The following is a 12,506-nucleotide window of genomic DNA, read 5'->3' on the forward strand; positions in this document are numbered from 1 at the left end:
AGCAGAGAGATCAGGCTAGTTTTTAAACTGCAAAAGAATACGACACCACTCATGTCAGGCCCATGCTTTATTTATTTATTTTTTTTCATCTTGCTCGCTTATAGTATTGATTCAGATTCAATGACTCATCTCACTGCACCAACAGATTTAGTCGATGGGTGTCATAAACAGCTGTCACAAGTTTGGCAGTTTAACACCGAGGTATTATATAGCAACCGCTTCTGCAAGCAGCGAGTCCCACACTGTGTTCAGAATGAGAATGACTGCAGAGGGCCACCTTCTCCTTTCCAAGGCCGCAGCCATCTCTCAGCGCCGTCTGCATGTCGTCTCTCAGCCTCAGTCGCTCCCCGCTATGTTGTGGCAGATGTCTCTTGATGACTTGGCAAGATGCTATAACACTGAAGCTACTAAGACGACCTTAGGGTAACACTTTGGAGTGCATTAGCAAAGTTGTTCCCATTCTGAGTGTCAAGAAGCACAAAAGACGCATCGTCCCTGCCTGTTGTTTCTGTTTCTGAAAACTTTTTGGTTCTCTTTAATCTGCAGAGTTTTTTCGACGGCTGGGATGTCACAAAAAAGAAGGACAAGACCAAAGGGAGGCACGATAGCCTGCTAAGCCGTGAGTATTTGTGTACTGAGCCATGTGTTGAGTTGTGTTTGCGCCGTGGCTTGGGTGTGTTCCACTTTTTTTCCTTACTGTAAGTTACAGCATACCTTACCATTTCTTTTTATATGCACACTGTAAAGTAAATCACCATTTTACAATGCCACTGCCTGTATCCTGTGAGCCAGAGGTGCCCAGTAATTGCTTTTACTCCCAATGGAATGGCTGTTGATTCTTGTTAAATATGTGATTAAGGTATGATTAATTAAAATTGATTGTTTAACCGTGTGTTTAATGATGTTTTTGAAATGTTTGCCTCTATAGGAGGAATACTAAATGCCTTACTTATTGTATTTTTCAGAGCCCTTATACAAAAGTGTCAGAAATTACTTTTGTGTCATAAAGCTTTTCAATGGAGGAAACTGCAATCTGCAGGAGTCACGACTGCTTTTGCTTTTCCTCCTAATCCTTCTCTGTTATTTTTCAATCGTTTTCAGAATCCGCCTGATCCAGGTAAACCATTGCTTTAGTGGTAGAGTTTAGTTCTGTTAAAACAATAGTTCAGGTAAAGGAGGCATACTGCATATTGTTCCTCTTTGTGAAAGAAAGAGTACACAGCGACTCACTGTGAGCACAGCAGCAGCATCTCTATCTCACTATGGCAGATGAGTCAAAATATATTACCAGGCAATGCAAATGTAATCATGGGGAATGGGAAAGTAGTCCAGAAAAATATATGCAGAGCATTTGATCATCAATCGGTCCTAAAACAGTAATTACCACTGTTGTTGTTGAATCAGTTATTAATCTTTAACTGTTTAATATTTGTCCAAATGTCTGTGCCCTACATGGCCAGAGTCCTGCATATATATAGCTGAGCTACTGAGAGCTTATAATTTTAGGCGGCCTCTCCAGCTTCTCTTCGACTCAGGCTCGGTTGGCTGTTGACTGCTGACGCCCTATATCTATAGTTTGGCTTCTCTTAATCTTTCACGCATTATTTGTTGGTCTTTTGTTCTTCTAATATGTGTGTACAGGTGTGTAGGCAGGAATGAATTAGGCCATGTGTTTGGATGTAAGAATATGCTCGCTTAACTGTAACTGTGTGTTTTAAAAATGCTATAGAAATAAAGTTATTAATACCTTTATTATTAGCTAACCGATACCCAACACCAGTGGCTTGTTTGACCCAGCAAAGGTAAATCTGAACCCCGACAGTTTATTAATTGTATAAATCATTGTTCAAAAAGGATGAATGTACTATGAATAACAAGCAAGGAATGCTCAAATTTAGAACATGATGACGTCAGCTTGCTATGGTGTTACTGGCTCATAGGGGATCATACTGAAAATAAGTTTGTTCTACAGCTCTCTCCGTGCCCTTTGATATGGTATATTACCAGATATAGTTTCTTGACATTTTTTTTTTGAAGGTCACCTTTGACCTTGAGTGCTAACAATGAAGGTCAAGGTCAAATGCTTACCCAGCCTACAGACTCATGCCTCCCAAGGCCTGGTATATTGCTGTGAAGTTTGAAGGTGATCCATAAAAAATGTGGGTAATATAAAGTTTTTACTGATTTTCACATTTGGTGTGATCTCGACCTTTGACTTGAATTTGGTTTCTACCATCACACTAACTTTGGAAATGACAAAAACTCTGGATGTTAGGCTGCTAGCAAACATGCAAACAGACAGTCAGACGAACCAATAAACACCCTCCCTTCCTTCAGGTGGAGAATCAGTACTCTAGTATTTTGGAAATGGACAGACTGAGATAATAATCAAACACTAAAATACTTATATATATACTGGATGCAAATACCTCTACATACTGATAAGTGATGTTTTATGCGTTGTAGATGACCGTCATCGAGTCAAGCTCCACTCCCTCCTTGCAGATCCCAGCTCCGATTATGTCAATGCCAACTACATAGACGTAAGTTACCTTTACTTTTATTTTTCCTTCTGCGTCACCTCATACTCCCACATCTCTGGCCTTGCTGATCATACAGCTCTGCCTTAAGAGCTCATATTAGTTGTCTTTTATTGTTTTTGTTAACCTGGCGCTTGACCAGCAGTCACCTCCCCATGCTGTCAGCTAAATCCGAACTATCATTTAATGACTACATCCACAGCGTACCATAATATCTATGTGTGTTAGTACATGTAGGCTTTGAAATGAGATTTTATCGCTATATCTCTAAAGTTCCAGCAAGAGCCTATAAGCTCTGAGCAGCAGGCCTTGCCCAAGTGCTTTTGTAAGGCAATATTGAGCATTGAAATTGGACCCAATATAACTCAGTTGATCCTTTCATATACTTTCAGATTTTGTGATCTCACCTACAGTTCAGCTCGAATGAGTGTCTCAGGGAGCCTCTCCAGTTCCAGCAGCAGTTTGCTCTCCCTTGAGATGCAATCTCTGCAGCTTTGCATTAGATGGAGCAACAGTGTCTGAAGGACTTTTCCTTCAGCGCAGGTCAGGCTGTGAGCTCTGCCGCTCACTCATAAATAGAAGGGTCACTTCAAGGGGACTCTGAAAAAGCTCTCCACAGTCTTCCCTTCATGTAGTCTGCTGAAGTATTAATCTCAGGTTTAATATGAGCCCGTATAATAGGCTGATTGCTCTGTCGCACCCTTTGTTTTAGCAATTGTTTTGTGAACAAAAGAAAACGTAAGGGGCAGATTTGTGGTTGTGGTCGCCTGACTCAGCATACGCGAGTCCCATCGGGTAGAACTGTGTGTGGCCACTTCATCCCCTTTAGTGCTCCATGATGGCTCCATTAGAACGAGTGCTCCAAGGACCTTTGTGCCATTAACTGTGCAGGCTACAGCACCACTTGCATGTCATGCCAAGACCCTTGGCTCAAAATACTGCAGTGAAATGATTCCAAATGATTCATGGAGGAGGCCAAGGCTGGAATAATGGAACATTGCTTTTTTTAAAGGTTAAACTGAAAAGTTTAGTAGTCTTCTCACTCATTCACGTGCACATTTGCATGTCTTTCATTTTGCAGGGGTAGCAAGACATGACATTATTTTGTAAAATCTTTAGATGAACCTTGTTTTTGCCATCTAGGCTGACAGATGTAACTCCAAAAGATGCAATTAAATTTCAGCGGACTTTGATATTCTGTTAGGCACTCGGGAAGTGATGCCAGTTACAGTTGGTCACTTTCGATTAAATGGAAGTTTGAGAATGACTGAGCAAACCAATCAAAAAGCTCGAGATAAAATTCTGGTTTAGCAAAAAGCTCAATATACCATATTTATCATTGTCTCGCTTGTCATTGTGTGTCACCTGGGGAAGGCAATCTGACCAAGATTATTTTGCATGGTACTCAAAGCACCATTAAAGAACAATTCCAGTTTCATCAGCTTAGTTTATTCAACTTTCAGCTGCATTTAGAATGTAATTTAGTTTTTGGCTTTCTCGATTTGCAATAAAGCTGCAAATAGTAACACAGTACATGCAGTGTTTAGCAAATGTATTAAAACCACCATCCAATGTACGGTTTATGGAACAGTTGCCCAAAATTAATAATATTGGTAATTACTATTATTTAATATTTCTGCAATGGTTAATCCACCAGTATGCACAAGCCCTTTAATCAAAATGATATTTTTAACCTGTAAAGATTATTTTGGCCAAATGCTTAGTTTTATTATAAACTGTGACTTTCAGACTAGTTTTGTTGCTCAAACTTTTTTTGCAGTGTCTCTGTGTTCCCAGATCTCAGCTTAGTTCACCATAAAATTAACACAGAAACTATTTTCTGCCTTAAAAAACCTGGTATCTTTGTTACGTTAGACTGTCAAAAAGTCAACACAATTTTATTAATTTAAGGCAAAACTGTGGTTATGGTATATATACCACTCCACCCTCTTCATTTGTTTTCTCACACAAATTTTAAATAAGAATTTATCCAGACTGGACATAACTTCTATGGAATCTCTAAATTCACTGCAATTTTATGAACAATTCATAGCATGTATTGAGTAACATTGTGTAGTTCCTAAGGCACCATGTTCCCTCCTTCTCTGCAGAACCTATTAAAGTGTCATTGATGTTATTAAGAGCTTGGATAATGCTGGGTTTTTACTGCTCTCGGATGATGACCTGCTGCTGCACTCTTTTATCTTTTTTGCCCGTCTTTAACAATCTAAGTAAAGACATATGATTGAACTTCCCATTCTCTTCCTGCAAGACAAATGACTAAAGGACTGCGGTTGCTATATAACAAGAGTTGGCCTTTATCGCAAAAACATGGAAATGAAAGATTTCTGGACATTATTCTCTCCACAGGTTTCCAGTGCAAACTGCTTTCTAACCATTTCATAACCCTTTTCTTCTGGTCTTTAATCACATTAACTAGCTCTTATTTCCTCCCCTACTTTCCTTCTATATCTCTCTCTGTTCCCCACCCTCCCTTGTTTTCAACCTTTTGGCATCTCTTAGATTCGGATAAACAGGGAAGTAAGTATCTTGCTTCTCTTCTGCTTTCCATCTTCTTCTTTTCATGCCGCCTCCTCTGGCTCTCCCTGCCAGCCCTCCACGGCTTTTCTTCTTCTTTTCTGGCAGATCCTCCTTTGCTTTTCCTCTCTGAGCTGCTGAGCCTTTCCACTTTTAGCCCTCACTGTTCCTCTGAGTTTTAACTTTTTTCTCCCAAACTGACCGTAGCAGTCTCATCCATAGTCAAATGCTCACCTGGAGTTTTTGCTTAACATCAGTCTCAGTTTTTTTGTATAAAATGGCTGATAGAATACTACAGAGGAAAAAAGACGAGGTCAAAGCTCATGTTTATACACACACAGTATGACAGGAGGCATTGTAAATATATACAGTGACAGTGAAAAGTAAAGAAAACCCTGCTTTTCCAGTGGTATGAGAGCCCATATTTATCAGGCATCTCAGCGTAAGATAGTAGGTGCAAGATCACACTAGAAAACAAAAAAACACAATTATCTTCACAAAATACATGTCATCGTCGGCTCGACTAAAAGCTAACCTGGTAGTAAGCCACAAAAGCACACCAAAATAACAAGCTTTCTAACTGCCTGTCATAGATATGCACATGTTGATGAAACAGCTGAGCTTGATGCATCTCTGCTGTCGCAGCCTCGCGGGCTGTCTGGCTCTGGGCTCTGACCCGTTTCTATATAAAATCTCAGACTTTTGTTAATTTACGATATCTGACTGCTGCGACCTTGTTTCATATCACAGCAGGTCATCTTTGGGTTAATTAATCACACAGGAGAAGAAAAAAGATGAATATTGTAATTAAAGATGTGAAAATGTTATTTGACAGTTGTGTGTGTTGTGTCAAGTAGTCTTAAATCATCCATATTAGCTAAATGTCAAATCTATTTCATGGCAATAAGCAAACAGTTTACTTCCTGAACTATACCTGAAGTATAGCTACAAAAGCATCTGAAGCTGCACGTCTTCAGAAATCAAAACGCTAAATGACACGTCTGTCAAATCAAACGCTGACAGAACAATGAGTTCGCTGAAGTGGTGACGAGAACTTATCTGAATTACATTTTGCAGGCAGTTTTTACCTGAAAGCAGCAGAGAACTGCTTTTTAAAGTATTTATTTAGAGAATTTATTGCAGTGGAGAAGATACTTCAGTGGAGTCAGGACAGATAGAACAGATGGGCAACATTATAGTTTGATCCAATTTTAGACTCCTCACCCCGAAATTCAGTCATATATCATCAATGTTATGATAGTCTGCAGTTAATAAGGGCAGTTCTGTCCAAATTTTCAACCATGTATGAAAGCTCTGCATGAATTGATGGGCAGATGCTGTTTTGCTGTTCGAAGTACTACTGAGAGCAGGACACACATGCAACAGTAGGAGATGACTTCCAACAAAGCGATTCACATTTTGCTGCTGCCTACATGATTCGAGTAAAAAGAAATAGATTTTCTAGGAAAGGCTTTCTATTTACCAATACCAGCATGAGGAAAATGATTTTAACGGGAGTGTACATATTAGGAGCTGTTTCTTTTTTTAAGATAATAATAAGATTGGTGCAAACATCTTGTAGCAGCTTTTGAGTGGGATGTACTGTAATTGTTCCATTTACACAAAGAACTCCACAGGATGTTTCTCTCTGGTTTTCTTTCAAACAGGAATAATTTGTGTCCCCTAGAATCTAAAATACAATAGCAAAGTATTGAATATAATATGAGTAAGATTTGCTAAAATATATACTTAGCCTTTTTTTTATGATTAAGTAGCTCGTCGTACACCCGCTGTTATTTTGTTTCTCATGCAACTGCTTTACAAATGCAGGCCGTGGTTCTCGGCTGAATTGCTTATTCTCACTGTTTTGCAAGGAGGACACAAAAATGTCTCTGACGTCCTTGACTGCTATCAGCGAGGATGATTAAAGTTCCTACGGGATTCTGATATGCAGTTCTGAGATGCATGATGAATATGAGTTCATTTCACGAAGGCCTGGTTTTCCTTGTCACAGGTTGTAGTTGGAACGAGCCAAATTTGTCAAAGCAAAACAAACTGAGAATCGTTTTTTCGTCTTATTGTGATGGAATTGATACGCGTTCCACGTCTGCATGTCTTTACTTTTTCTTTTCAATCCATTGTGAATTCACATCGCTTCGTGTTTTTCTGCTTGCCTGCTGTTGGAAACTGTGGTTGCCAAGGTGACAGACAGGAAACCGGTCAGCTCAGGGGAAACTCGGCAACAGAGGCTCATGGGAATGGGTTCGCTGCAGTCTTTCGTAGCGATGACCATCCATCTCGGCATTGCTCTCCGGCATGACAGTTATGGAATGTAATTTGTGTTCCTGCTTGCTCAGTAGTGCATACATGTATATGAGCTCGAGGGGCTACAGGGACTGCGCTCTGTGTGTGTCTGTACAGTATTTCTACAAATGTTTACTGAATACAGCGGCTGCAATCACTTTACCTGCGATTCATGAGAGAGCGCACTAATCTTAATTCTGGGGATCTATCATGCTCGACTACTTTGCATTCAGCACACAGGTCTTTGCCTGGTGGAGGGCCAGAACGCCACTAATAGCCTTCCAGGCCGTGCACACTGTATCATAACTGCACTAATGCCAAGCAGAGCAGAAAGGAGACAGCCAGATCAGTCAGTGTCACTCAGGTAGAATTACTCCCAGAGCTGAAGATCGCTCACTTGTCAATCTACCTTTGATCAGCAGCCCAGGCTGCATGCAAAGCAGCACACACTAGGCTGCCTTTGAAATGCAGCTCCCTTGCTCTGGAATGAATGACCTGGCTCGGAGACAGGCAGAGAGAAACTTGAATTAATGCCATTTCTTCCTGCATTATAATTCAAGTGAGATTCTTCACCCAAAGCTAGGGCCCAAAAACAGTCCAAAGAATCTTTGGCTGGTCAAACAAACACATACAGATTAGTTCTCAGAAAGATCTTCAGTCAAAGGTGGAGCATACCGCGTCCCACCAAGGCCCGAGCTGGTCCCAGAGTTCACGTTATCATGTATCCCTGTAATTATTAACCCTCTGTCTGATTTCGTTTTTTCTTATCTCCACTCTCTGTCCCACAGGGCTACCAGCGATCAAACCACTTCATTGCCACTCAAGGTGAGTGTACGGCACGAAACCCAGCAGCAGTGTGTCACCGCTGGTATTTCAGATTGTTTGCAGCGCACTTTGCACAACAGCAGCCCAGCTGACAATATGAAAATGAGTTAGCTGAATTAATAATGTGTAAACAACAAGGAGCCCGTGTTGCATCACGTTCACATCTGGATTTCCACCACAAACAAGCCTTTTCCTCCATCTGTGAGAAACGCTCTCGGAGCAGCCGACTGTACCCGTCAGTCAGCCGACACTGTAAACTGCTGAGTGTCGCTGTGTCTGAAGTTCTGCTTCCGTCTCTCTCCTCCCTGCCATCTGCATGTGTGGCACAACATCTCTCTGATGTAGTTTTGATTCACTATATAGGCTGCATTTCCCAAGCGGCACACTCAGGCACACCCTCACTCAGAGCGAGACAGAATGAAAGAGAGACATGCACTGAGCGAGAGAGCAAGACATTTTCTCTGTTCTCTGCCGACTCTGATCCTGTTTATTCACTGAATGTGTTTTTCACTCTGTAATCCCCCTCTGATTTCTTCCCATCTTTCACTTTGCTCTCAGTTCTGCCGCTTCTCAAAAGTAACCTCTGAAAATTTCTCTCCTTCTCTTTCTTTAACGTTTTGCTCTTCGTGCACACACGGGCGCAGGCGGGAGGTGGAAGAGGTGCCAGTGTGACTTTCAAGTAGAAGTAAAAATTTACTTTGGGTTAAGATGTGGTTGAAAATCAGTTCACAAAATGAGAATGAATTGAAGAATGAGACAGAGGAGTTCCTTTATTTTGGAAATGAATGCTCCGTGCTCATTTCCTGTGTGTCCATTCACCCACTCTCCCTCCGTTCAAGTCTGCTCTACTGTCCTGCTGTAAAATCAAAGCTAAATGCCCCAAAATAAATCTTTTAAAACAACTATGAGTTTATTAAAACAGCTGGGCAGACCAATAAGCACCTTTACTTTAACACTTTCACTTTACAGATGCAAATATGCAGAGTTTTTCACTGCAATTCCCCTCACAGGGGCATCATGTCACAACAAAATCCCAGGAATTGCCAAATATAATCATAGCCAGTTCAGTGGGCTTTCCTTTTTTAAACCAAGTCAAATGTACAGCATCTCCAAAGTCACACATTTACCACTCCCTGTGCTGAATACGGGACAGTTCACATTTCACTGAATGTTGACCAGAAAATGAGATTTGTCGTGACTGCTGAAAAATGTGGAGCTACATGTTGTATTATTCTTAGAAAGAACTTTTTGTTCCAATGTAGAATTTTTGAAGACACTATAGAATAATATTAATAATCCTGATAAATGTACCCTAAAATTGGGCACTCCTATAGTGTTATAAATGTCTATAAGGCAGTAAATACACAGCTGTCTTTACGTAGCATTTTGGGAGCGATTTTGGACTCGGAAATATTTTCTGCTCTGAGTTTTCTGTTCAGTAGAAGGATGGTTCTGTCAGGACTGTTACAATCCTGACATGTTAACAAAAGGACATTTTCCACCAACTCCTGTTGATCCAGAGAATAGAGAGTAGTGATGTAATGAGGCAACTGTTGTTGTGATTTGGGACTGTACAAATAAAACTGAATTGAAATTGAATTAAATGTACTTTGGTACAGGATATTATCAAAACTCTGTCCCGCATAGATAAGGTTGTGTCGCCCTCTGCCTCATACACAGATCAGGACTCTCACTCTTACCTGTAACTGTTTCTGTGTCTTCACCTTGACTTGACTTACACTGCAGCTCTGCAAGTAGTGAGCCACAACAGATAAAACTAGTTTGTCGGAGCATCTTTGCAACACTGGTTTAACACATAACTGTTCTATATTGTGGAAAAAAGCAGTAAAAAGAATAATCGAGCCATTTTTTCAAAAACATTATTAAGCTCAATTGAATCCATTAAACTATGATCAGCTCTTATTTGTTTCCCTGCTCTAACCTAACATGAGTTAATTTGACTTTCCAGTCTCGCACAAATATGATGCACTTTTAAAATTCTTTTTTTTTCTGTTGTCATTGATGGAGAAATAAAAAAATAGTTCCAAACTCTGTAGTTGATGCTCAAATTCAATTAATTAATTTAAAATGGAAAATAACTGATTATTCTCTGATATCCAGCCTTAGGTCTGACAACCTTAGACTTTATCTTTACCTCAGACTTTATCAGCGCTTTACATTGTAAGTTGTTAAATGCAACTTACAGCACAAAGCGAGACATATTTTTGTTGAGAAAATTACTTTTTGAATATATTAAATATAAGTTTAATGAAAACTAGCTGCTATAATTGCCTGTGTCACTATTAACTTAGTGGAACTAAGTTTAATCATGCATAACTTCAAGCAATAATTCAATTTAAATGGTTGTTATATAAAAATACAATTTCTTATTGTTTTTCTCTTCTCCTATAGAGTTGTGATGAAGGCATGAAGAAAGAAATTAGCGATAGACATCAACACTTTTTTTTTAAGCAGGTCTTAAAGTTTTGTTTCCTGGACACTTTCAGCATCACTCAGTGGGGACTCAGTTCTGAAACACATTTGCTCTTTAATGATCAGAAGGTTGCTGCTTTATTTGCTGTTTGCTGAAAGTCTATTTTATCTCCGTTTTCAATTGCAGTCTAATATATTCATGAGTTTGGGTTCCTAAGTTACCATATATTTGATTTTTTGGAGATCTGAATCTATCTGAATTTCAGGAGCAGGACCACGCCTCCAAACACGCCCCTTCCGGTTCTTATCTATATATGACACCCCCCCTTACCCCCCTTATTCTACAAGCTGTTCGCTCTTGTTTTTGGGCCCTACCCTTCCTCCCCTTTATCAATTCATTCACTTCTCATTAGTACATAGGGAACTGCCGCCAGTCCCCTCCGAGGCCTTCCCCAAACCGCAGCTCAATTCATGTTTAAGCCTTTTTCTACTAAAAAAATGCCATCAACAATCATAATCAATTCATTAATATGTAAAATGTAAAACTAGCTGAAATTATAAATAACACTATGGAAATAAGTTATAGTTGAGGAGGTAACAGCATTACTTTAGCTGTGAGACTCATGTACTGCAGAGCAGCGGTCCCCAACCCCCGGGCCTCGGACCGGTCCGTGAGTCGTTTGGTACCGGGCCGCGAGAGTTGAGGCTCAGGTGTGAAATGTATAGTTTTCAGGGTTTTTATCAGTTTTCAGCATTATTTTGTTATCGTTTTTATCGTTTACTCGGTTTTCCTGGGTCTTTTCGGTACCGGTACTAGTTTTATTTTGTTGTATTTATCCGCGACACCTTAAAGGCCGGTCCGTGAAAATATTGCCGGGCATAAACCGGTCCGTGGCGCAAAAAAGGTTGGGGACCGCTGCTGTAGAGTGTACGTACAGTGACTCATCATTAAAGCTGCAATTTGCCCCTCACACTCTGCACACTCCTAGCATCATGCTGTGCATACGTGTGCCGTGAGCCCCGGGTGGTCAGCTGTGGCGATGTGTTGGGTTTGATTTGTTGTATCTTAGATGAGTCGTAAGACAGCTGAGCTCTTGCAGCAGGTGCTTTGGGCTAGCTCACTATTATGTCCAGGGGAGCGGGAGGAGACGGGTGATAGGAGAGGCAGACAGGGAGGAGAAATGCTAAGTGTACTCCACAAACTCCGGTCCACAGTGGCAGTAAGTTATGCCGTGCATACAGATTTACCCAGCTGCTGGGATCAAACATGATCCATCTCTCGCCTGACTGTCCCCTCCCTCTGGTGATGTATTAGTGCGCTTCTCCTACTGCTGAAAAATTATCATCTCGCATATCTAATACACATAAAATAAGACTGCAGCAATCGCTAACAGGGGGGCGAGCCATGAATAACCCGTAAGGAGGAGGAAAAACAGTGGTTAAAGTAGCTGCCCACGTGCGCACTTTAAAACGTACTCAGGCTGGAGCTGACTCACCTTGGGTTGACTGGAATCAATACAGACCAGTACACGGCTGTTACGAAAGCCAGAGCTCTTGTCATGCTCTGATTTTAACAGGCAAGTAACGCTGTTCCTCCTCCTGTTGTCTTTGCATGTTTGCCCTGGGGCATGTAGTCAAAGGCATGCTTTTTGATTCCACAACTGTGCAAATAAAAGCTGTGAAAACAAGAACTGCTTTATATCTCTTTCTATTTATTTATCTGTTGAAACACAAAGCCTCAGAAACCCTGTATTGCCTTTCTCATTTAATTTTTACACAAATTAGAGTTATTAAAAAAAAAGAAAAACACCTGAAGCTCTCTGCCCTCTCTCTCCTTTGGCAGGACAGACTTTTGAAGTGCCTTTT

General features: G+C 40.6%; 1 protein-coding gene across 3 annotated transcripts in view; it reads left to right on the forward strand.

Annotated features, from left to right (window-relative positions):
* LOC146644220 (receptor-type tyrosine-protein phosphatase U-like) overlaps positions 1-12,506 on the forward strand; it is a 258,409-nt gene that overhangs the window by 218,658 nt on the left and 27,245 nt on the right. For all 3 annotated transcript variants that reach the window (XM_085397138.1, XM_085397139.1, XM_085397140.1), the window contains 3 exons: positions 547-619; positions 2,467-2,543; positions 8,171-8,207. In XM_085397138.1, coding sequence (XP_085253264.1) covers positions 547-619; positions 2,467-2,543; positions 8,171-8,207 — 187 coding nt within the window. The remainder of the gene's footprint in view (positions 1-546; positions 620-2,466; positions 2,544-8,170; positions 8,208-12,506) is intronic.

Source organism: Rhamphochromis longiceps, linkage group LG22 (assembly GCF_057381845.1).
Source record: "Rhamphochromis longiceps isolate RC_006_pf linkage group LG22, R_longiceps_female_GT1.1, whole genome shotgun sequence".
Classification (NCBI taxonomy): Eukaryota; Metazoa; Chordata; class Actinopteri; order Cichliformes; family Cichlidae; genus Rhamphochromis; species Rhamphochromis longiceps.